General features: G+C 47.5%; 1 protein-coding gene across 3 annotated transcripts in view; it reads right to left on the bottom strand.

Annotated features, from left to right (window-relative positions):
- Positions 1-215: 215 nt before the first annotated feature.
- The window catches only part of RNF216 (ring finger protein 216), a 170,269-nt gene continuing 145,312 nt past the window's right edge, over positions 216-25,172 (bottom strand). For all 3 annotated transcript variants that reach the window (XM_082431537.1, XM_082431538.1, XM_082431539.1), the window contains 3 exons: positions 18,460-18,682; positions 4,036-4,105; positions 216-3,286 (listed from right to left, as the gene is read on the bottom strand). In XM_082431537.1, coding sequence (XP_082287663.1) covers positions 2,967-3,286; positions 4,036-4,105; positions 18,460-18,682 — 613 coding nt within the window. In that variant the 3' untranslated portion in view covers positions 216-2,966. The remainder of the gene's footprint in view (positions 3,287-4,035; positions 4,106-18,459; positions 18,683-25,172) is intronic.

Genomic DNA, 25,172 nt, shown 5'->3' with positions numbered 1-25,172 from the left:
TTCCTCCTGAGCAGGCCCAGCCCCTCGGGGCTCCTTTGGGATGAGATCCTGCAGCTCTCCAGCAGCCTCCCGACCTCCGCTCTGGGTGAGCAGTGTTAAGTGAGGTGTTACCACTCCCCTGGAATCCGCTGGCTTTCAGTCTGAGCAGCCCCTGTAACTTTGTGGGGTTGTGGGGCCTGCCTGATCAGGCCGTGTGGAGAAACGAAACCAGAGAGCAGTCTGCACAAACATTTATTTACAAAAAAACCAAGTTACATATGGTACAGGCTTTTTACACACAGTAGTTTAAACAATTATTATTTTTTAACATCTTTATTGGTAAACAATAATTTTATGTATCTTTACTACCAGAAGGTAAAGAACAGAATTTAATAAACTAATCGTTTTTGCTATTTTTATACAAAGTGACAGGTCATGCACATTTTTTTAAGTTTTAAAATCTTTTGCTAAGTGCAAATACTAGATTCCTCTCTCCAGTTTTAAGGCAAGAATGGGACTGTTGCTGGGCAGTCTCTCGCTCCAGCGAGCAAGCAAGGCAGCCCAGAGGGGAAGGTGCCAGGCTGCCTCCGGGACTGCTCTGTCCCCCAGACAGGGGCTGATCTCGGGGTGGGGGGTGTCCTGTCATTTGCATCTTGCAGCCACTGACTGGTTTGTCTGATGGTTATGGCGCCCTCTCTCCCCAACCCCATCACTAGTACAGACTGCTTCTCCAAGACACGAGGCACCTACAGGGTCATTTTGCAGACATGAGGGGCTCATGCTTGGGTCAGAACTTGAGGCAAAAGTGACTGCGCTACACCTGCAGAGCTGCGAGCCACTCCACAGCCCGGCTCAAGGAGGAACGATAGAAATCAGGCGCCCTCGGCTCAGAAAGGCAGGAGTGGCTCCCTAGCTGCCTCGTGTGGCTAAAAACAGCCAGAACTCATCTCAAAAGACAAGTCTTCAGTTTGGCCTTGGGGGAATTATTCTGGTCTCCCTCCTGTGCGGCAACCTTTGGACCTTCGCATGCCAGGTCCTAGGGCAGCTGCTGGACCACAGTGTCAAGGGCATGCGACACCAGCCCAAAGTCTGTCCTTGCCGCTGCCCCAGGACCTCCGTGGAGCCACATACCCTGGGCTGCAGGGAAGAGGTGGAAGCTGGTTCCTTCGTTGGATGATGAATCGGGTCAGAGACCCAGAAGGTTCTGGTGGGCTGGGGTGAGCACTGTCACCAGTGGGGCAGGTTGACAGCACCGGGGGTCACCCTCCCCATCCGGTGGGACATCTGTTGGCAGTTCACAGCCCTCAGAGACCCTCCCTTGGGGAAGCACGGGGAACATGCTTTAAAGGTACTTGAATAAATCCTGTTGCTGTGCCCCAAGGGCAGGGGCAGGAAGCCCGGTAGGGAAAGGCTCCTGGCAGCAGAGACTCAGTGTAGCCTCTCTTCATGCGCCCCCCCCACCCCAAGCCTTGGGGGCCACCTATCCGCAAACCCCAAACCCAGAGGAAAGACAGCAGTAACAGGCAACCTGGCACATCACCTCTCCATTTTAATCTCTGAAAAACATCTGAGAGGCTGATGGCAACGGGTGACCAGACGGTGATGCCTGGTCCCAGGTGTGTCCCCTCCTGAGGTCTGTGTGTGTGAACTTCTGGGAACCCCATAGCCATCAGAGCTTCAGCAAGAGGAACGCAGGCCAACACAGGGAGCCAGGCAGGTTCATTCCCCACTGAGGCCTCTGCGCTGCACATGGGCTGGAGCACGAAGTACTGCAGAGCAGCAGGTGGCTGGGGTGAGGCTCAAACACCTGGCTGGGGCTGGACAGAAAAAGGCAACTGGGAACATGGCGGGGACTCCCAAGCAAACCCACAGCCGGACTCACCTGACCTCAGGAAAGGGTAGCTGCCGAGCGCAACCTGGGTCATCTACCTGCTGGGGAAAGCCAGCGCCACCATACCTTAGGGGAGAATCTGTTCATTACCTGGGTGGTGGCAAACACGGCTCCCTGGGAAAGCCACCAGGCCTCTGTCACAGCCACTTCAAAAGATCTTGTGGTTGGCAAAAATTTCAGGACCATCCCACCCTCATCAACTGCCAGGCACGGGGCAACAGATTTCTTTGACTTTCCAGAGACTGAGGGAGAGAAACTCTAGTAGGCCACAGAAAACTGGAAAAGTTCAAAGTGAGTAAACAGCAAATGTTTCTTTAGATAAACTACAAACATCCCACTGCATGAGATGGCTCTCTGTGGTCTCATCCGAGAGGACCAAGAGGGAGGGCGAGACCCTGGAACAATCACTGCGGTGGAGGCCTGGGTTCTGCACTTGGACACGGTCCACAGCCTCCCCAACCTGAGCGGCGCTCCCAGGTCTGTGGACATCGCTCTGCCACTTAGACCAACCGGCTCAGGGCAGTGGGGTGCACCTCACTCTAGGTGGGCTTCAGAGCGAGGTGGGTAGAAGAACCAGGCCTCCACGACATGGTCCCGAGCTCTCAGCTCTCTCGAAGCTGCACTACTTGTTACTTCACTTTGTTTATGGATCACACTGCTATGGTAAGGAAGGCTTACGTGGTTTTTAACTGAGAGACTTCTGTTGTCTGCCAGGGGGAGGGGATGGAGGCAAACATTTCCCTTCATCTATTTCTGCAGGGACGTGAGTGACAGAGACGGGCTACCTTGTGGCCCAGGGCCACCACGTTGGCTGCTAGGACGGCAGAACTCTTCAGGAAGAGGGTTTTGCTGTCCCTTATCTCTGGCCCAATCCTGTTACGGGCACCCGGAGGGTACCAGCCTGCTGATCACTTTTCAAGGAGCAGTGGCCCTTCCCAGGAAGAAATCCAGCCTATCTATTCAACAGGCAAGTCCGTCATCCCTACTTAGCAGGCATGGACACAGCCATCAGCCTTGGGGGCGAAGGAGCATCTATCCAGCCTCCAGCCTGCACGGGATGCTTGGCGGGGCTCCCGGGAGGGGTGGGGCCTGGGTATCAGAAGCGATGCCGCGGCTGGGGGCCAAAGTGCATAGGCAGGTTGTGCTCCAGCGGCACGTGGACGGGGGCGAAGTCGTAGTTGACTCGTACATTGGGCAGAGGGGGCACATAGGGCGCTGGGATGGGGCCCATGTTGAGGGGGAAGTTGTTGAACATGGGCCGGACGGGAGGCAGGGGGAAGGCTGGGTGCACAAAGGCGTAGGGGGGGATCTGTGGCTGGTGCAGGTTCTGTGGGACGGGCCTCGGCAGGGCTTCGATCCTCTGGACTTTCTCTGGAGGCTTCTCCAAGGGGGGCCCAATGCGTTTGAAGGTATTCTCTGAAAAGAAGACGGGATTTAGTACAGAAAACAGTTAAATCCCACTGTGCTCGGATCTGGCCTGGAACCAGAACCGCATATCCTGATCCTGGTCCCAGGGGCCCTGAGCTGTAGGCTGACAGCCTGGAGCATGAGGCCAGACCAGGAGCCTCCAACTTTCAGCATCATTCTTCCCTGTGGACACAGGAGAGGTGGCCAGGCCAGAATAAGGCCGATTAAAGCCCCAAACGTAGCATGCACGCATGGGTGCAACAGCCCCCTCACCAGCCATCACCGAGGACAAAACCATACTTCCCACCGAGTGTCACACCCCACAAGGATCACCTTGGAAGGGGGAAGACTGATCCAGCTCAGAACAGGTGGAGCTTCTGTGAGAGAATTTCCTTTAGAGGCAGGCCGTGGATGGCCACTTACAGAAACTCCATTTCATTCCTCTGTAACCTCACAGAGGCCTACTGTCTTTTTAAGTCTGCTTTGGCTTCTATTTGCTTCCTAAGCTCAAACTCACCCCTTGGGACCTCCTGGCCATCAAGGAGCTGCTGAAACTGTCTCTATGCTTTCAGGGCCTTTCCCAGAGGGAGCTGGATATATGGGTGGGGTCTATCAGCGGCCACCTGAGGGACAGCACTCCCTGGTGGTCCCTGGCTGAGTGGAATGCCAGGATCCCGATGCAAGCCAGCAGCGGGGTCCCCTCCTCCCCTGTGCACATGGAGTGAGTGAGCACAGGGCCCGTCTTGGGGAGCACTTGCCTCCATTCTTTCTTTTCTGTTCCTCTTCGGCCTCCTTCTGGATTTCCTCAATTAGCTTCTCATCATCTTCCTAGGAGAAAGGAAAGAAGATCAAGCTGGCTGGCTTGCTCTCAGCCAGCTCCATGCAGCGCTGAGGCCCTCCCGGGACGCCGGCTTGCTGCCCATCAGCAATGGGGCTAAGCCAGAAACCTGCTGCTGACCAGCGAGGTCGTGGGCTTGCATACCACCCATTCCCAGTTCCCCGGGAATCTTCTTCCTTTATCATTAGACGGTGTTCCCATGAGGAAACCCATCTGAAAGGCTGGGACCAAGGAGCGGGTCTGTGCACTGCACATGGCTGTCTGGGGGCTGGGCTAAGAGAGCCTGCTCTGTTCACTCAGCTGTAAGGTAAGAACTTCCCACAGCTCGGAGCGGGCAGACTGATAACCCAAGGATTTGGGATGGGGGTGAGTCTGGAGTGGGCAGGGCCTGAGGAGTTTCAGATCTTGAGTCTACAAACTCTGAGCACAGAAGCCGTCTCTGTAGAGCCCGCAAGTCTTGCCGGCTCCCCGAACTGAGCTGGACAAAAGACTATGCAGGCCTGCTGAGCCCTGAAGCTGGCCTTTAGCTCCTAGACAGTGGTGGGCTGTAGAAGGAGCAGCATGCTGCCAGCAGAACAGTGGCCTGGGCCACAAGGAAGGGCACAGCAGTTTAAGAACAACTCCCCTGCAGACCTCACCATCTCCCCTTCCCAAACTCAGGCTTGGTAGGCCTGCTTCCCTAATGGGCAATTCAGACTTGGATTATCCCAGCCTGGGGACAGGAGCCAAAGAGGCGCTCTGGGTACAGGCAGATGTGTGGGCTTCACCAGGGAAACTCTGGGGTCTGTGCCACATACAGTTCCCCCATCTCCACCTGCCCCAGGCACCGTGAACTGGGCTGCTGGCCCGGGACAGACAACCTGAACCATGCCTGTTCTGTGTAATGTGCTGGGGGTTCAACCCACTCCTCAGCGGCCCTGCAAAATGGCTGGGGACTGAAAGGACACTCGCTGGATTGAAACCACCACCAATACGCTGCATGTCTTTGCTGCCAGCGGCAGGGCTGCTGCTGGACCAGCACGGCCACGGAGGGCATGGGACTTAAGTCTACCCATCACGAGCTGGGGCTCGACAAAGAGCAGAGTAGACACTGCAGCCACAACCTGAGCGTGGCAAGTGCACTGATCAAACCGAGAGACAGGCAGGCATGTTCTGCTTCCTAGGGTCTTGCAGTAGTTTCTCCAGGAGTTAAGGGCAGTCAAGCTGGGAAGAAGTAAGGAGAAGGGCAGTGGTGCCCAATGTGGGACGGGGAAGCACGAGCCAAGTTTCAGGACTTCCAGAAGCCTGCTAGACACGTGTGTTGCCCCAGACGACGCATCAGGCAAGGCCTCTCCACACGGCCAGTGTGGTCTGGGTTGGAATACTGTCAGTGATAACTCTGGATTTTTCATGCTGATTGGATGCTCTTGACTGGCTGACGTCACCCATGGAACTTCTGGGACGTGAATGGAGGGCCACAGAAGGGAGCGCATGAGCTGGAAAGAACACCTGGAAAACCTTGGACCAGGGGAGAGCACAGAAGCCTCAGCGTGGAGCTGGGCAATGGGCAGTCTGCATGCAATGGGCAGTTACTAATGTCATAACCAAGATGGTAACTTGTGATTTCACAGACAGTTATGGCCCCTCCATGATTCTGGAGTCATGAGTGTCACTCACTCAGTGTGTACTGGACACCTACTCTATAAAAACCCTAAGACAGGGCTTCCCTGGTGGCGCAGTGGTTGAGAATCCGCCTGCTAATGCGGGGGACACGGGTTCGCGCCCTGGTCTGGGAAGATCCCACATGCCGCGGAGCAACTAGGCCCGTGAGCCACAACTACTGAGCCTGCGCGTCTGGAGCCTGTGCTCCGCAACAAGAGAGGCCACAATAGTGAGAAGCCCGCGCACCGCGATGAAGAGTGGCCCCCGCTTGCCGCAACTACGGAAAGCCCTAGCACAGAAACGAAGACCCAACATACCAATCAATCAATCAATCAATCAATAAATCTTAAAAAAAAAAAAAAAAGACAAAACAAAATAAAAAACCCTAAGACATGGTCATCCAGCCTCTTTGTGAACACTCCAAATGAGGAAACTTACTACTCTACACAGTAATCACTAAGCCAATCAACACTAAGGGCTCCAGTAATGCAGCAGGCTTTGGTGGAGGCAGTCTGAAGTTCTCCATGTGAATGTCAAGATAAATTCTACCACTATCTAGATTAGGAGCTGGCAAACATCTTCATTTTGGTGCCAGTGGCAAGTCTAGGAAAAAAGATTAAAAAAAAAAAAAAAAAAAAAAAGAGTAATCTAGAAAAATGGAAAGTAGGAGAGGTGCTGCTCTGCACTGCTCACTGAGTGACGTGGGCAAATTCCTGAACGTCTGAGTCTGGGTATCTCACCTGTAAAATGGGCTGTTGTAAGGACCTCATGAGCTCAACTGTGTAAAGGACCCAGCACAAAGCAAGTACTCCTTATTAAAGACAGGAAAGTTGTGAAAAATGGCAGGAATAAAGATTTCAGAAAGATGAAAAGTTTCAAGAAAAAGTGGTAAAGATTGGGAGATGCCCTAACATTTCTCTCAGTGGCTTCTTTATGGTATGAGTGAGGTTTCCTGCCTCTGGTCATTTATTAATTATAACTATTAGTACTACATCACCATCACCCTCAACCCCACCCCCACTATCTCATCCCTCTTCTATCACATCACCTAAATGTGGTCACGCCCATCAGTACCCAGAGGGACACCTAAGGCCTCTGATGGCACAGGAAGGCACCTTAGAAACCAGCCATTCTAACTTCCTTCTACCACAGAAAGTAAGGTCCCAGATCAGGTAAGTTGTTCAAAGTTATGGTTAGTTGGCGGCGGACTAGGCAGTGTCACTCAAATACCTTTCCTGCAGAAAATCCACAGAAAACTACTTTGCAGGTTCCCTGTCCCTGTCGTTTGATTTGAAAACGTGGAGGGTATATGTATGCTTTCATTCAAGAATATGTATTGCGTGTCCAGTATGCATCAGGCACTGAACTGGATGTACAGCTAAGAATAAGGCAGACCTGGTCCCTTCCCTCATGGAGCTTCTATTTTTGTGCTGTGATCACAATTCCAGCTGGCATTCCACTTTGGAATTCTACATGGGCTTAAAGAGCAATTTCACAGCATTAAAGACTAACCCCTGACCCCCACCCCCTCTTTCCCCTCAGACTGTCTTGTGACATTTCTGTCAGGATAAATGAAGAATGAGGGATACTTTCTGAGTAGAAGATTCCAGGTCTCTTATAGCACTGTTAAGGGTATGGATGAACAGGGCATCTGACCGATTTTTATCAATACTAAGTTTCCTGTGATAAATCCGAATGCTCCTGGTAAAGTTCGCCCCTGAATAAATGCAATGTAAGAATTCCCTTAGGTGGGTCTGAGGCACTTGCACAGGCAAGTGTGAGTTGAGCGTCCTGATACAGATCTGCTAGCTCTCTGGAGGACAGAGCAGCCAGGTCCACCAGCTGGCAGAAACTCCCAGGCCGTCACTGAGAGCTCTTCCGGGGTTGGGGGGTGGGAGAAGCCTTAGAGCCTTGAGTTCTTCACCTTTTGAAGAGAGCTACCTGGAGGCTCTTCCCTTCCTTCCTTTGCTCTGATCACTCTCCTGATTTGTTAAGTGGACTCAGGACTATTTGTCCTTAAGCTCTAGCTTTCCCTGTTTAGGTAGTGCTCTTACAGTCTAAATACAGTCTGTATTTCACAAGAAAATGTCAGCACTCAACTATTTTGAGCAGTGATTGTTACCATAAAGAATGAGCGAATTGTTAGTTACACCTAGAATATGGGTTAAGCGTTTCAGATTTCAACTTTCTCCAACTGGTTGGAGTCACAGGACACTATATTTCGAAACTAAGAACTAAAACACATTTTAATATATTTTTTTAAAGATAAAAATTACATTTTCAGCCAAATATGTTAGACTCTAAGGGGGAAGACTTTTTTCTTCATCTGGGGTAGAATTTCCTTCCATAAGCAGTTTCCCTTGAGTATTTAAAATTCCTCAAGTCAAGAGTGAAGGCATGGGCTTCCCTGGTGGTGCAGTGGTTGAGAATTCGCCTGCCAGTGCAGGGGACACGGGTTCGAGCCCTGGTCCGGGAAGATCCCACATGCCACGGAGCAACTAAGCCCATGTGCCACAACTACTGAGCCTGCGTGCTACAACTACTGAAGCCTGAGCACCTAGAGCCCGTGCTCTGCAACAAGAGAAGCCACCACAATGAGAAGCCTGCACACCATAACGAAGAGTAGCCCCTGCTCACCGCAACTAGAGAAAGCCTGCGCACAGCAATGAAGACCCAATGCAGCCAAAAATACATAAATAAAAAATAAAAATAAATAAAATTTTAAAAAAATTAAAAAAAAAGTGAAGGCAGACTGAATTGTACACTTTAAAACTGGCAAATTTTACTGTACCACAATTTAAAAAGTTAATAATGCTAAAAAAAAAGAGTGAAGGTAGGTTTAGGGTTGATCTTGAGATGAAACATGAGGACTGGTCCCTCATCAGAACACTTCTTGGGTTGGGTAAGTGATACATGGGGATATTAAGGCTTTTCTAGAGGTGAGTTCCCTTGGGAAACATTCTAGGCATCCCAAGTGTCATCATTCACGGTGAATAAGGACACTTGGGAAAAAGTCTTGCTATTCTGCAAATCTAGGACACACCTAACCTGCTGGAAACAGGGAACAATAGGAGGAAAAAAGATGATGAGAGGGCCAGGGGTGTGTGGGCTGGATCACAGAATTAACTGTCCTCCAGCCCCCCTGCAGGGCCTGAGTCACTTACAGGAAATCCAGGCATGCTGGAGCGGCCCCCACCGCAGTGAATTTTATCTTAAAGCAGCACTGGCTTCCTAACAGGCAGGCAGCTGGTGTGATGGGAAGAACTCCAGCTTTGGGGTTCCACAGACCTTGGCTTGGGGACCCCTCTACCCAACACGACTTAACCTGGAGCCTAATCATTTCCAAAGCAGGTTTACTGTGAGAAGCAAATGATCTCACTTTTTATAAAGTGCCAAGCACAGTGGTAGCAATAATGGCTTACTGTGTGCCAGCTCCTATTCTAAGCATCTCACATAGATTTCATAACAATCCAGGAGTTAGGTACTATTAATTAATACCCATATTACAAATGAGGAAACTGAGGTTTTTTAAAAATATTTTTTCTGATCAGGGATCGAACCCACGCCCCCTGCATTGGAAGCACGGAGTCTTAACCACTGGACTGCCAGGGAAGTCCCACACATAGTAAGGTTTGAATCCAGGCCTTCTCAAAGCCTGAGCTCTCAAGCACTTAAACCACTAGTTTCTGAATAGAAGCTTCTGGAACAGTATGACTGGAGGGGCCCAGAGTACTCTGCCTGCCCTGAGAATTGTCAGAGGTGACTATTTTTAGGCCCTGCTTTGTTCTAGAGTGTATCTTGCTCTCTTTGAAATATTAAGAGTTCCTTCTCTTTGGGATGTGCAGAACTCTGAAATCTCCTTTCTCCACTGAATAAAAGAAGGGAACAGGGCAAAATAAAACACCTCTACTCAAGGAGATGAACAGCCAGTACAGCAGAGAAGGGGACACTTCCCTGAAAAATTCCCATTTTCCTGGGGTCAGCTCACCCAGAAGTACATGTGCCATCACTTGAAACATCAGTCTCTGACTGGCTTCCCCAGCACTTGGCCTTTGAGACAAAGCCAGCAGAACCTTCTCACCCAGAGTGGGAGCTGGGAGCTCGGGGAGAAACCAGAAACCTAAGGTGCAGGCCAGGCTCCATCACTGAGGCCACAGGACTTAACTGGCTCATGGTAACTGAGTCGCCTATCGCTCCTGACCTGGGCACTGTTCCAGGCCATCTCCAGATGTCCTTGCCTCGTTGACATGTTTTCTCATGAGGTCACCAAGTTACTTGTATACCTTGGAGTCCCATGGAATTTTCTCCTTCTTCCACAAAAAGCCAGGGTTTTGATTCTCACACACATTAAAGCAATCTTGGGGAAAAGAGTTTAACAAAACACAAATAAAAAGGTAATTCCTGGGACTTCCCTAGTGGCGCAGTGGTTAAGAATCTGCCTGCCAATGCAGGGGACACGGGTTTGAGCCCTGGTCTGGGAAGATCCCACATGCTGCGAAGCAACTAAGCCCGTGCACCACAACTACTGAGCCTGTGCTCTAGAGCCCGCGAGCCACAACTACTGAAGCCCGCACGCCTAGAACCCGTGCTCCGCAACAAGAGAAGCCACCTCAATGAGAAGCCCGTGCATTGCAACGAAGAGTAGCCCCCGTTCGCCACAACTGGAGAAAGCCCCATGGGCAGCAACGAAGACCCAACGCAGCCAAAAATAAATAAATTCACAGGCCCTAGTGAATGTCCACCAAGGGCAACATGCCCACCCCAGCATTCCTCTCCTTGGCCTTTGGCTTGGGGTTTAAGATGGACCCAGTAGGCCTTTTCTGCCCTCTTTCTGGCCCCTCCTCATCTTGGTGAAAACCTTTAAACAGATCCACAGAATATGCATATAAGCAAGTCTCAGACTGAGCATAAGGAAACGCCAGGCTAGATAGAAGTGAACCCCGCAGCACTTTCCATCACTACGCATGGCCACTCTGGGAGGGGAACCCACAGGCCACCGCTGAACGTAATGAGAGCTGGGATGGGAACACGCGCAGCACCCACAGGGCGCCCCGAATGCAGCGCTGAGGACAAAGGACCACAGCAGAGAGTGACATGGAGTCTCGCCGCCTAGCAGATCTGGAAGAATGCTTTATATAAAGAAACGAGGGGCTGCATCTTAACAGTGAGAGGATTTTATTTCCTTTCCCTGAATTCCTCTGAGCTCAGCAAGATACAGAAATGCTGGCCTAACACAGAAGACTCTGACACGCTTGCTTCACATGGAGGTGGGTAGGGAGTGAGGCACGGCAAGAGCATGAGGGGGATGGCAGGGGCCCGGCCTCTCCGAAACACCGACTCAGCACGCCAGCTGCCGGCAGGAAGTGAGGGAGAATAACCAGAGAGGTTTTAATGAAGAAAAACAACCCCAAACCCCAACTCCTTAAAACATGTCCCTCAACAATGAAGCCCCACAGCTCTGCCCATGGAGCAGGGTCTGGACGGAAGAAAAAGACGGATGAGAAACTGCAAGTGGTTAAAGGGAAACAGAGAAGGTTTCCACCAATCAGATATTGACATCAATCGCCAGCCACAGGCTGAAGGTTCCTAAAATAAATGTTTGAGTACTTAGCACACGGCTTGTTCTTGAGAGGCTTTTAAACATCCTTTTGAGCCCGTTTTCTTCAGCATTTCTGGACACCAGAGCTGGCCGCCTGCTTGCCTGCTGCCAGCCTCTGGTGATCATGAAGGGAGGGTGGTGACTTTTCTTCATTTAGCTTTTCCTCCCTGTAAAAAGGTGACTGAGAATTGCAAGTCAACTGCTGCTTCCCTCCTGCAATTTTGGGGGTGGGGCTGGGGCTGGGGCTGGGATCCAGGTCATGTATGGCCACAGCTGTTGTTAATAAACTTGCAATGATTTCATAAAAGGCTTCCAAAGAGCTGAGGATTTAGTTTCAAATTATTCCCAGATTGGCTGCAGATCGCCGAGCAACACCAGACCCTAACCCCCCAGCGCCAGCTGTCCCCCTGCAACAGGAAATTGGGGGGAGGAGGGTGCAGCACGGCCCGGAGTGGCACATGCTGTGCAGCTGGGGTCTGGAATGGCCGGGGACGGGGTGCGGAGGAGGTCCGGATAATGTGCTGGGGAGGAGCAAAGACTGGACGGCTCTCTGCTGGCTTCTGCAACTATCTCCTCGGGTCACAGAGGCCTGGAACGCAAACACCTTTCTGTCTAGAGATCCCCCCAGGGACCTGGAGGCAGCATGGGGTGTGGCCATGTTGTGACTCCTGTCAGGGTCAAGCACTCAGCCTGGGGCCTGCTGGCATCTGCTGAACATGACACATGCCAACATGCCATGTTTACCGGACTGAGCCACACTGTGGCCCTCCTTGGTACAATCCTCTAGTGACATCTAAACCTGACTGGGGACACTGTCAAGGCCCCTTTCTACCATCTGCAGCTTGCTCAATGGGGAAGGGTCCAGTGAGGGCCAATCCCTTTACGGAGGCCTGCTTGATTCACTGGGTGCAGGGACCCTGCAGGCAGCTATCAGCAAGCTCCCGTACTTGCGACCTCTTGCTCCAGAGAGTGGAGACTTGGGGAGTGGAAGGAGCTAACAGCTGGCTGAAGACCTGGATTTGCAGCCTGGTTTTACCAAGTGACCTGAATCTTGTTTTCTTCATCTGCAGAATGTGAAAGTGGTCCCGCCTCCATGTTGTAACAGAAACAATGGTGTTTAAAACAGTGACTTGAAATAAAATGCTAAGGCCAACTGTGGAAGTTAAGTGATGGGGCAACATGGGTGTTCACTTTACCATCTTCTTCACAGAAGGTAAATTTTAAAAGTTAAGGAAAAAAAACTGAAACTGAAAATTAGTTACTGAGCTAAACTCTGGAGTATCTTTCTGAAGATACTCCCTAAAATTATCTCCACCTTTTCCTCCTCAACCCTGTCTGAAATACTTTTATTTCCTCTGCCTTTCCCAGGCCACTCAAACAAGGGTCTCAAAGGTGCCCAGCGCCCTCCGTGCCCCTGACCCATCAGGAAGACAGACACTGGTCCAGGCTGGGTGGTGCTGGAGCCAACTAAGGGGAGAAAGCAGAAAGCAGCTTTGTTTAAGATGCTGAGAGAACAGAAGACCTGAGATCAACACATGCCACGTCTTTTTTTTTTTAATTTGGCATGCAGGATCTTAGTTCCCAGACCAGGGATTGAACCTGCGCCCTCAGCAGTGAAAGCGTGGAGCTCTAACCATTGGACCACCAGGGAATTCCTCATGCCACCTTTTACTGACCACAATCTTCTGCAAGTTTCTTCATTTGTAAAACTGGGATGATACACTGGCCTTAGAGGACTGTCGAAGAATTAAATATATTAACACATATTAATGTCAGGTTCAATCCACTGCAGCCTTGAGAAAAATAAATAATTCTCTTAACCAAATGGCTAGACTTATAATGGTGCCAAATTGTAAACTGGCTGTTAAAGCCCTAGGGTTTTATTTGCACTGAACATGCTTCAAATTCTTGTATTTAAAAAACAAAGAAGTTGTAGAAAACAATTCTGTGCAGTTTCTGGTAGCCAAAACCCAAGATAAATACCGACTTTGTTTTGTATTAAAGTGAAAATGCTCTTATGAATTTTGCCCCACTTCTAGAATCCGGACTGCCAGATGATTGCTCTGAACATGGCTTCTAACAGTAAGATGTAACTTGTTAACCCCCTTAAGTTACCACTCACGGACAAGAAAAAAGTCAGCACATATGGGTCCAGTAAAGTCCCGGGGTAACCATTTCCCCACTGCAAAATAATGTTTGTTCATTTATGTGTTGTGATTTGGCTGTGCATTCTGACCCCTAAGCTAGAAAACTGTGGTTTGTTGTGACTGGTTTGCTTCTGTTTTTCTTTTTTCCTTCTTAAAAAGACATCTTGTTTTTATAAGACTCTTGGTTGAATGTTTTGAGCTTATTTCTGACAACTAACAGATAACTGACAGTTTTCTAATATGCAGTTAGTTCAGTTCCCAAGCAATCTCTAGTCATTAAGGATGAAAACTCAACTTCTCTCCAAACCACGAAGGGATAACTCCCTCATGGACAAATGAGAGATTCTTCCTGGCCTTGCCGGTTAATTAAGCCAGAGAAAAGGCTGGATGACAGGGCATGCTTTGTTTCCCTGAACTTCTGAATGGCTTTGTGTTCCCAGAAGCCCCAACAGATGCTGGGTTGGAATTCAATCGGTCTCCTGGTGAGAATCAAGGAAACGGGGCTGATCCCGGTTTTGATGGGAACGGGACAAATGGAACAAAATCTCTGGCTGTGGCTACCAGAGGAAATCGGAGGGATTTGTATTTGCCTGACCTTCCTTTCGAACTTTATTTTGAGCAAATACAGAACCTTTCTCAGGGTAGAAGATGACAATTCAACATGAAAACGAGGGGCAGTCGTATGCTATGGCACCCAAACAAGGTAACAGAACACGAGAAACGTTTATAATCAATTCCATGTGTGGGAAGAAAAGGGAGGTGGCAGGAGAAGAACAAGAGAGAGCAGAAAGGAAAACGGGGCTGCGAAGAAGCCAGACTGCCTGCCGCACACCCTGCTGCACGTGGTAACTCCCACGCTGCTCTCTGCTTCTAGAGAGGAAAGCAGCCTGAGGAATGCTTCTTAGGAGCACCGCTGAAGAAATAGACCCTATTTCTTCACCAAGTTCCTAGAGATGCTCAGGCCCCCAGTTTGCTGGCTGGATGGGACTGAGGAACCGAGTCAGTGGAACTGCCAGGGCCTGGGAAGTTTTGTCACAAAATGAAGCGTGGGTTACCTTGGAGAGCACTTCCCACTGTGGGCCACACCTCCCTCCACTCAACCAGCAACAGGATGACTGTTTATTCCAAAGTCGCCCCTTTCTTTCAATTATTTCCTCAGTGATAGGAGGGCAGGCTTGCTAAGGGTCTTACTGGGTCACGGAGCTGTGGAATAAGAGCAATTCCTGGGTCCCTCAGCCCAGTCTTCCACCCAGGAGGAGACTGTTCCTGACATGCAGATACCGGGTTTTCACAGAGGACTCAGTGCTTTACAGAACAGGGGGGAGTTCTGAGGATTAGGATTAGGCCACCAGCCTGGCCTGCTGTGGCTTTCAACAGGGGCCAGCCTGTTACCCTGACACCTTTTCTTATCAGGCATATTGGAGGTGTTCTATATGAGGGATAAAGACTGGTGGCTAACAAGACTTTTATCTTTGACTTATAAAGTTCTAGCTAGAACAGTGTTTTAGATTTGGATTAAAGGTCAATCTTTAAAAATTGGAAGATTTCACATTAAAATACAGATTTCCAACCTCTCTGGAAAATCTGAAGCCATGGTAACTCTGAGCACAGTCCCATCTGGCAACAAACTATGGGGGCTTAGGCCGAGTCACTCGTGTACTCCGGGCCTGCAACAGCTCCCAGCACACTCAGTGAGACCCACGGCCTGCTTCTGTGCCCACCTCTCTCACCGTCCTCCCCTTGTTCACCACCTGCAGGCCACACCAGCCTTCTTTCTGTTCCACGAATAGGCCAGATCTGTTTTATTTCTTTGGCTGCCTTGCTCTTCCTCTGCATGCAGGTTTCACTGTAAACGCTGCCTCTCAGAGAGGCCTGCCGAGATGACTCCCCCCTCCGGCTCCCGTCATTCTCCACTGCATCGTTCCTACTGTTCCTACACAGTACCAACCTCATGAAGGATCTCTGTTTTAAACTTAATAGACTGTAAACTCCAAGAAAACTAGTCCTGGCAACACTGAATAGTTACAAACGAAAGAATGGATGAATCTATCATTTCTCCAGGGATTTGAATGAAATTTTTGTCACACATTAAATTCTTATGGGACTGTTCCTGGTCTCTATCTTGTCCCCTTGATCTATCTGTCTATTCTTGCATTAGACTACGTGATTTTGATTTGTGCAGCTTCACAGTAAAAATTAGTCTCACTTTCAAAATTACAGGTAATTTTTCAAGGAAAAAAAATAAATCCGACTGAATTTAAACGGGAATTGCAGTAAACTTGTAGATTACTTTGGACATAAGTAATCTCTCTGTAATACCAAGTCTCCCCTTTGAAGGACAAGGTGCTTCTCCACTATCCAGGTCATCCTCACTTGCCCCAGTGAAAGCTGACTTGTCAATGGCTATCCCCAGGCCTCTGTGGGCTATGGTGCAGCTTCCTTGCTAGCTCCAAGTTGGCAGGGTATCTATCCACTGTTATGCTCAATCGTTTTTTGGTAGAACAAGTCTTCTCACGTACTACATTGCCATCCTTACAGAGCAACTTACAACTGACTAATAGTAATACTATCAAACTTAAAAATTATTGGGACTTCCCTGGTGGCGCAGTGGTTAAGAATCTGTCTGCCAACGCAGGGGACACGGGTTTGGGCCCTGGTCCGGAAGATCCCACATGCCGCGAAGCAACTAAGCCCGTGCACCACAACTACTGAGCCTGTGCTCTAGAGCCTGCAACCCACAACTACTGAGCCCGCGTGCCAAGAGCCCGTGCTCCGCAACAAGAGAAGCCACCGCAATGAGAAGCCTGTGTACCGCAACGAAGAGTAGCCCCTGCTCGCTGCATCTAGAGATAGCTTGCGCGCAGCAATGAAGACGCAACAGAGCCAATAAATAAATAAATAAATAAATGAAATTTATCGTTATTATATACATAAAAAAAAAGAACAAAGCATATTTCTCCACATGTTCAAGTCTCTTCATGTCCTTCAATACGGTTTTATAGTTTTCTTCATACTTCTTGTTAAAATTAATTTCTTGGGTATTTCACAATTTATATAGCTACTGTGAATGGCATTCTGTATATTTATTTTGTATCTAGCCATCTTTCACTGCTTCTGATGCCTTTTCAGTTGATTATTTTGTCTTTTCTCAGGTTTAAAACAGTAGGTTTGCCTTTTTTTTTTCCTTTTTTTTTTGGGGCTGTGCTGGGTCTTCGTTGCTGCGCGCAGGCTTTCTCTAGCTGTGGTGAGCGGGGGCTACTCTTCGTTGCAGTGTGCGGGCTTCTCATTGCGGTGGCTTTTCTTGTTGCGGAGCATGGGCTCTAGGTGCGTGGGCTTCAGCAGTTGCAGCGTGTGGGCTCAGCAGCTGTGGCTCACGGGCTCTAGAGTGCAGGCTCAGTAGTTGTGGCACATGGGCTTAGTTGCTCCATGGCATGTGGGATCTTCTCAGACCAGGGATAGAACCTGTGTCTCCTGCACTGGCAGGCGGATTCTTAACCACTGCACCACCAGGGAAGTCCTGCTTTTCTTCTTTACATATAAAAGTGCTTAGAACTTTTTATTGGACACACAGTGGGTGTCCAATAAGCATTAGTGATTATCTTCTCCAATATCTATATTTTTCATCTTATTCTCTCAGCTAACTGCATTGACTAGCACAAATAATGGTGATAGTCTTATATATGACTTTTGGGGAATGCTTCTATGTATTTCACTATTAAACACATGCTAATGACTGTTTTGAAATATGGGGCTTATAAAACATATTAAGTATCCTTCTAATACTACTGTTAAAGCTTAAATCAAGAATGGATACAGTCATCCCTAGATATCCACAGGGCATTGGTTCCAGGACCCCCACGGACGCCAAAACCAGTGTTGCTCAAGTCCCTTATATAAAATGGTGTAGTATTTGCATATAACCTATGCACATCCTCCCGTATACTTTAAATAATCTCTAGATTACTTATAATACCTAATACAATGGAAATGCTATATAAATAGTTGCTGGTGTGTGGCAAATTCAAGTTTTGCTTTTTGGAACTTTCTGGAAATTTTTTTCCCTGAATATTTTCAATACATGGTTGGTTGAATCCACAGATGTAGAACCTGCAGATACAGAGGGCTGGCTGTATTTGTCTTTTTTTTTTTTCCCCCCACACACACTGTATTTTTACAAGAGATAAATAAACTGATACCAAGCATTGTACATGGATGACCACAACAAAAGCAACAATGACTTCAATTACCAAACATGAAACACCCTCATATTATGTCATAATATTGACATTCAGTCCAGTAATCCTCCACTGTAACAGCTCCTTTCCTTTGCAGTGAAAATTGATTTGTATGTTTTTTGCCTCTGAGTCCTTGTGGGATTTTTTTTTTTTTATTCCAACAGAAAGTCACAAAAATTATAAGCATCCTCATCAGTGTATTTGTCTTTATCATCTAAAGATATCATATGGTAAATTATATTAATAGAGTTCTTAATACTGAACCATCCTTGCACATCTGGAACAATCTCACTTGGTCATGGTTTCTATTTGCTGTTATTTTATTTAGAGAATTTTAAACCTATATTCATAAGTGAGATAGATCTGTAGATTTCTTTTTCAGGGTTACCTCTGAGAGGTTTTGGTATCAGCATTATGCTGGCTTTATACAAATATATGTAAAACATTCCGTACTTTTCTATCCTCGGAAGTATTTCAAATGGCATAGAAAAATTTTATTCCCTAAAGGATTAAAAGAATTTGCTCATAAACTGTTGTGGAATGCTGCTTTCTGAGGAGTAGCTTTTTAGCTACTTTCTCAATTTTTGTGTGTGGTTATCTACGCAGTTCCCTATCTTTTTAGGATTCAAAATGTGTTATGTGTGTATAAAATCTCTTTTCGTCATATTACGTTATAGATACTTTTTCCCTACAAAGCAACATGTAGCCATGCATTCACTTACAGTGGGGTCGGTCCAGAGGGAGCATCTTGAACACTCCTGGCAAGGGGCTCCTGGGGAGCGAGGATGCTGGCAGAAGTGGTCATATCCATTAATAGATACTCGACAGAGGTAGCACATTTGGGCACCGCAGCGGCAAGACATGCGGTTGCAGCCTTCTGATTTGATGAGGCCGGTCCCACACTTATGGCATTTCCTAATGCGGGCTGCAGTCATCTTTTCTTCACTAAAAAAAAGAAAACAGGATTGGAGATAGCACGGAAAATGAAAAAGAAAGAAAAATGTTATGGCCCTTAAAAGTCTTTCTTTCTTTTCACAGATAATGATTGCCTGGCTCTTTTGGTGACATTCGAAGGGTGAAAAGAGCCTATGTTCTGGGCTTCTCTGGCGGTGCAGTGGTTGGGAATCCGCCTGCCAATACAGGGGACACGAGTTTGAGCCCTGGTCTGGGAAGATCCCACATGCTGCGGAGCAGCTAGGCCCGTGCGCAACAACAACTGAGCCTGTACTCTACAGCCCGTGAGCCACACCTACTGAGCCTGCACGCTGCAACTACTGAAGCTCGCGCGCCTGCAGCCCATGGTCCGTAACGAGAAAGGCCACTGCGGTGAGAGGCCCACGCACTGCAATGAAGGATGGCCCCCAATCGCCACAACTAGAGAGAGCCCTCGCACAGCAATGAAGACCCAACTCAGTCAAAAAAAAAAAAAAAAAAAAAAAGAAAAAGGAGCCTATGTTTTGGAATCTCAGAACTGGCTTCAGTTTTTCAGTTGTATGACCTTGGGTAAATTATTTAACTGCCTCCAGACGCAGTTTCCTCATTTTTAAATTGGGAGAACCCAACTTTCTCATAGTGTTTTATTTATTTATTTATTTATTTTTAACATCTCATAGTGTTTTGAGGATTACAGATAAGATACAGAGTACCCTGGGGCAAGTGCCTGGCACCCAGCATTTAGAAAATGATTATTCTATTTGTTATAGGAGTCCCTATAGGCTTAAAATGGAGAGAAAAAACTCAGTGTCTTCCTAATCAATGTTTTTTATATACACAAAGCTGGATAATGGAGAGCCAGTAAACCTTAGTTACATACACACCTTAGACTTTTAAATACATACTTGACATAGGGCTGGGGTAGACACAGCTGGGGGCGATCCAACAGCCACCCTATGACTTCCTCCTGTTGGCAGAGCTCACTCCTATGACAAACTGGCATGTTGGAATACTACCTTCCCAGACTCCCTTGCAGCCAGGGGATGGGCACACATATGACTCAATCCTGGCCAATGGGAAGCTTGTAGGGAGCCAACTTGTTTCCAGAAGCACTTTTACTGGTATCTAGAGTCAAGATGACAGGTCTTGGCTTGTTTTCAACAGCTGGCACTGCTGAATTAGTTACTTCTAATGGTGCTGTTAATAACTCTGAAATAACACTTGCCACCTTTGCCTATAATTGCTTATGTGTCTGTCTTCCTCTGCTGTGTTGAGTTCCTTAAAGTATAAGGCAGAGGCTATGATCCTTGTACCCAGCTGGCACGAAGAAGCATCATCTTGATGGGAAGGAGTCAAAAGGTATTCCTGCTGAGACCAAGAAGAGCATGAATGACCCTAAGCATGGATAGCCTTGAAGGACTCATCCTATTGCTCAAGAACTTCTCTCCTCTCTGAGTACAAACACAGTGTGTAACCAGGTAATTGCTTCAATGTAAAGAATGTAATAGTGTGGGGATGGGTTCTGATCTGCACTCTCCCTCCTAAAGCTGAGAGAATGCAGCCTTCTTCCTTCCACTGCTCCCAGTTTTTCTGCTAATAAGTAAGAGTAGCCAGATGAGCCTGTGGCCAGGCAAGTGTTTTTTGTTTTTTTTTTTTAAAAAATATACATTTAGGACTTCCCTGGTGGCACAGTGGTTAAGAATCCGCCTGCCAACGCAGGGGACAAGGGTTCGAGCCCTGGTCTGGGAAGATCCCACATGCCGCAGAGCAACTAAGCCCGTGCACCACAACTAATGAGCCTGTGCTCTAGAGCCTGCGAGCCACAACTACTGAAGCCCTCACGCCTAGAGCCCGTGCTCTGCAACGAGGGAAGCCACTGCAATGAGAAGCCTGCGCACTGCAATGAAGAGCAACCCCCGCTCGCCGTAACTAGAGAAAGCCTGCCCACAGCAACGAAAAACCAACACAGAAAAGAAAAAAAAAAAAAGAAAAAAAGAAAAAAGAAAAAAAAAAAAAGAAAAACCAACACAGCCAAAATAAATAAATAATAAAAGATTAAAAATATACACTTATTTATTTATTTTTGGCTGCATCAGGTCTTTGTTGCTGCGCACGGTCTTTCTCCAGTTGCAGTGTGTGGGCTTCTCGTTGTGGTGGCTTCTCGTCGTGGAGCATGGGCTCTAGGCACACGGGCTTCAGTAGTTGTGGCATGTGGGCTCAGTAGTTGTGGCTCACGGGCTCTAGAGTGCAGGCTTAGTAGTTGTGGCGCACAGGCTTAGCTGCTCCATGGCATGTGGGATCTTCCCGAACCAGGGCTCGAACCCGTATCCCCTGCATTGGCAGGCGGATTCTTAACCACTGCGACACCAGGGAAGTCCAGGCAAGTGGTTTTAATTATTGATATTTAGAAGACTGCTGTAGAATGCTCCTCAGAAGCCAGATCATGTGTTTAAAAACAGAAAAATACATTAGGAAATTGGCTGCTATTCATTTCATTTAGGTCTAAGTTTTGAATGGCCCAAAATGAAGGGAGGCAGAACTTTGGCTTGAAAAGAATTTAAACCCAGTTCAAGTTACAGAAGAACAAATGAGTTCTAAGTTTTGCTGAACAGGAAACAAGGTCAAGGAGACAAAGTTTTAAAAAAGCAAATTTATTATTGTCAACACTGTACACATGTTCATGATTTCAGCAACTGTGAAGACAGTTCTCAATGTTCCATGTTAAGACTCACAAGGTTCTGGGACTTCCCTGGTGGTCCAGTGGGTAAGACTCCATGCTCCCAATGCAGGGGGCCCAGGTTCAATCCCTGGTCGGGGAACTAGATCCCCTATGCATGCCACAACTAAGAGTTCGCATGCCGCAACTAAGAGTTCGCATGCCGCAACTAAGAGTCTGCATGCCACAACTAAGAGTCTTCATGCTGCAACTAAGAAGCCCACATGCCACAGCTAAAGATCCTGCATGCCGCAACTAAACGTGCCACAACTGAGACCTGGCGCAGCCAAAATAAATAAATAAATAAATATTCAAAATTATTATTATTTAAAAATAAAGTTCTTGTCTTTTATTTTTTATTATTTTATTTATTTATCCCCCCCCCTTTTCTCGGCTGCATTGGGTCTCAGTTGAGGCATATGGGATCTTTGTTGAGGCGTGCAGGATCTTTCATTACGGTGCGTGGTCTCTTCGTTGCAGTGCTCAGGGTCCTCTCTAGTTGTGGCGTGCAGGTTTTCTCTCTAGTTGTGGCGTGTGGGTTCCAGGGTGTGTGGGCTCCAGAGCGCGTGGGCTCTGCAGTTTATGGCACGCGGGCTCTCTCATTGAGGCGTGTGAGCTCAATAGTTGTGGCGTGCGGGCTTAGTTGCCCTGCAGCATGTGGGATCTTAGTTCCCCGACCAGGGATTGAACTCGCGTCCCCTGCATTGGAAGGCTGATTCTTTACCCTTGGACCACCAGGGAAGTCCCCAAAATTACTATTAAAAAAACAAACAAACAAGACTCACAAGGTTCTGATGAAAAGTTTCCAATCTGAAAAGCTGTAACCAAAACACAATTGCCATTTTCTATGGCACAAACTTTCAGTGCACACGCACCCTGGAGACTGAGGTGTGGCTTTAAGCCATTGCACTCTGCCTGGGGCTGGCTCACCGCTTCCCTGGGCAGCTGCTTAGGCTGTAGTGTGGGAGAGGAGTGGCTAAAGAGAACCAAGGTTACACAGTCCTTTCTAGGAAGAGGGTGCATTTGCTTGCTCTGTTCCACCAAGCTGTCAGTCGCCAATGTGAAATAATACTGGGTGTGGTGGGGGAGAAAAGGCACTTCTAAATGGATGGAGGAATATGAAGAACACATACAACTCAGCATGGTTATAATGTTCAAATAGCTACTCAACACTGCAGGATATCTATTCAAGTCCTTTGTTTTTGCAAAAGAACAGAACTAGATAGGGCCAGAATGGCCCTGTACCATAAAAGGACTGCTATTATGGGATGTGGTGCCCACCTATCCAGTAACGTGAAAGTGCAAAATGGGACTGGGGAGAAATCATAGTTGATTTTTTTGGGAGGAGGGTGATTTGGCAAGTAGATTCTAAACTAGGCAGGAAGCAAACAGCTCTACAGGATGTGATCGTTTGTAGGAAAGGAAGAGAAGCCTGGGCTGCAGCTGTGTGGACTGACCTTGTGTTCAAACAGGAAGGCTCACTGCCCTCCTCTACATAACCAATCAAGATCCTACGATTCCATGATTATTTGTTCTCACCACTATTTAATTATGTTGGAAACTCCTTTTGGGAGCTGTCCTTATTTCTTGTAGCATACACTATTCAAAATCTTAAATGGCTTTTCTCTGTGAGCATGTGTATGCATTTTTTTGGTGATAATGTGCACATAAAATTTACCATTTTATCTATTTTAAAGTGTACAATTCAGGGACATTCAGTATATTCCCAATGTTGTGCATCCATCATCATTACCTAGTTCCAGAACATCTTCATCATCCCCAAAGGAAACTCTGTACCTATTAAGCACTCACTCTCCCCAATCCCATTTCCCCTGCAACTGCTCATCTGCTTTCTGTCTTTAACGGTTTTGTCTATTCTGTACATAGGCAAAGATCCATATGCCTATGAATACTTTATATAAATGGAATCATACAAGATGTGGCCTTCTGAAACTGGTTTCTTTCACTTAGCATGTTTTGATGGCTCATCCACAGTGTAGCCAAATATCTTCATTCCTTTTCCATGGCTGAATAATATTCCACTCTATGGATATACTACACTCTGTTTACCATTCATCAGTTGGTGGACATCTGGGTTGTTTCCTCCGTTCGGCTATTGCAAACAGTGCTTCTAACGAACATTCTTGTACAAGTTTTGCTGGAATACCTGCCCCATCTTATACCACTTACTATGCTGTATCTTATGATTTAGCAGTAAACTGCTTATGATTCCCTGTGTGTACCCTGTTGTTCCTTACTACTGACAGCTGGCAACTGGGGATTCCTTGGCTCTCTGGTCCACGGCTTTAGGGCTGTACGGTGGGGAAAAGAAGTGGAGGCCCCGGGAGCACCCTCTGCCTACAAACAGTGACACCAGAGTCCTGTGAGCGCCTCTGAGAGCGGCACCACCATCAAGGACTTCAAGATGCAGGGCTGCGCATTCTCAACAAATCTCCTTTTACTTCTGTCTGGACTGTACAGAGGAATGGGTCTCGGCGAACACTGCATTACTATAAGCCTAATCAGGTCCTGACTCTAATTGCAGCTGCTGTTCCAGATGTCATTTCTTACCAGAGCAAATAAACATAACCTCTGGCAACTGGTATGCAGCCAATGATCTGGAAAATGCTTTTATTTTCTGACCAATAAGCCGAGAACACCAGAAGCAGTTGGCAAGGACCTTGATCATCTGTCAACCAACAGACAATCCACTGGACCACTATTCTAATGACATGCAAATAGAACCTAGTGAACAGGAAGTAGCAGGTACTTTACGATACATTAATATGGTGTATGTATGCCAGAAGGTGGGAGATAGATCTCTTGAAAATACAGAGATCTCTAATCTCTATGAATCTCTGGTGGTCTGGAGGTCACGTGTGTACATATCAGGCTATTCCTTCCAAAGCTACGCACACATTGCTGTTATCTTGTATCCCCTACCACAAAGAAAGAAGTCAGACATTTGGAAGGCCTTTCTGGATTTTGGAATTAACATATATCACATCTGGATACATGGTTCTGATCCATTTACTGCTGATACAAAAGGCCAGGTTTAAGTAGGGCCTAAACCAAGAGAAGCCTTACAGCTGCTATCGGACCCAGTGTTGTTCCCAGTGTCTATGGCAGACCAACATGCTGAACAGAGCTGGTAGCAGGAACTGACAGGAGAGTCAGAAAGGGGGCTGTGCTTCAAAAAGTAACCAACTCTGGGAATTCCCTGGTGGTCCAAAGGTTAGGATGTGGCACTTTCACTGTGGCGGCCCGGGTTTGATCCCTGGTTGGGGAACTAAGATTCTGAAATCTGTACAGCGTGGCCAAAAAAAAAAAAAGTAACCAAGTCTTCTCCTTCTGAGAAACATCTCTGGGTCTGTGACCGAGTCTTGGAGTAGTCTAAATGCCTGATCAAGAACCAGTTTATAGAGCTGGGCAATACTCCATCACCAACTGCAAGTAGAGTACATATGACCAGGCCTGAGCAGGCCCTGAATGCAAGAAGTTGTCTGTTTATGTGCTTTGTTACATTTATAAATCAGGGCTTCCTGCTTAAAAAAGAAAACAACAACAACAAAGAGCTAATACTTATTATAGACTTATCACGCGGCAAGAACCATTCTGGGTATTTTAATCTTCATAACAACCCTACAAGTAGGTATGATTATACTCTATACTTTACATATAAGGAAATTTAGGCACAGAAAGATTAAAAAATTTGCCTAAGGTTCTTAAGTACAGCTATCCAGGGTGAGCACTCAATAAATCTGTACTGTCTTCATGAATAAGACA

This window comes from Balaenoptera physalus (assembly GCF_965194825.1).
Source record: "Balaenoptera physalus genome assembly, chromosome: 16".
NCBI lineage: Eukaryota > Metazoa > Chordata > Mammalia > Artiodactyla > Balaenopteridae > Balaenoptera > Balaenoptera physalus.
Note: the sequence above shows the minus strand (reverse complement) of the source record. Positions and strands in the feature narration are given on the sequence as shown.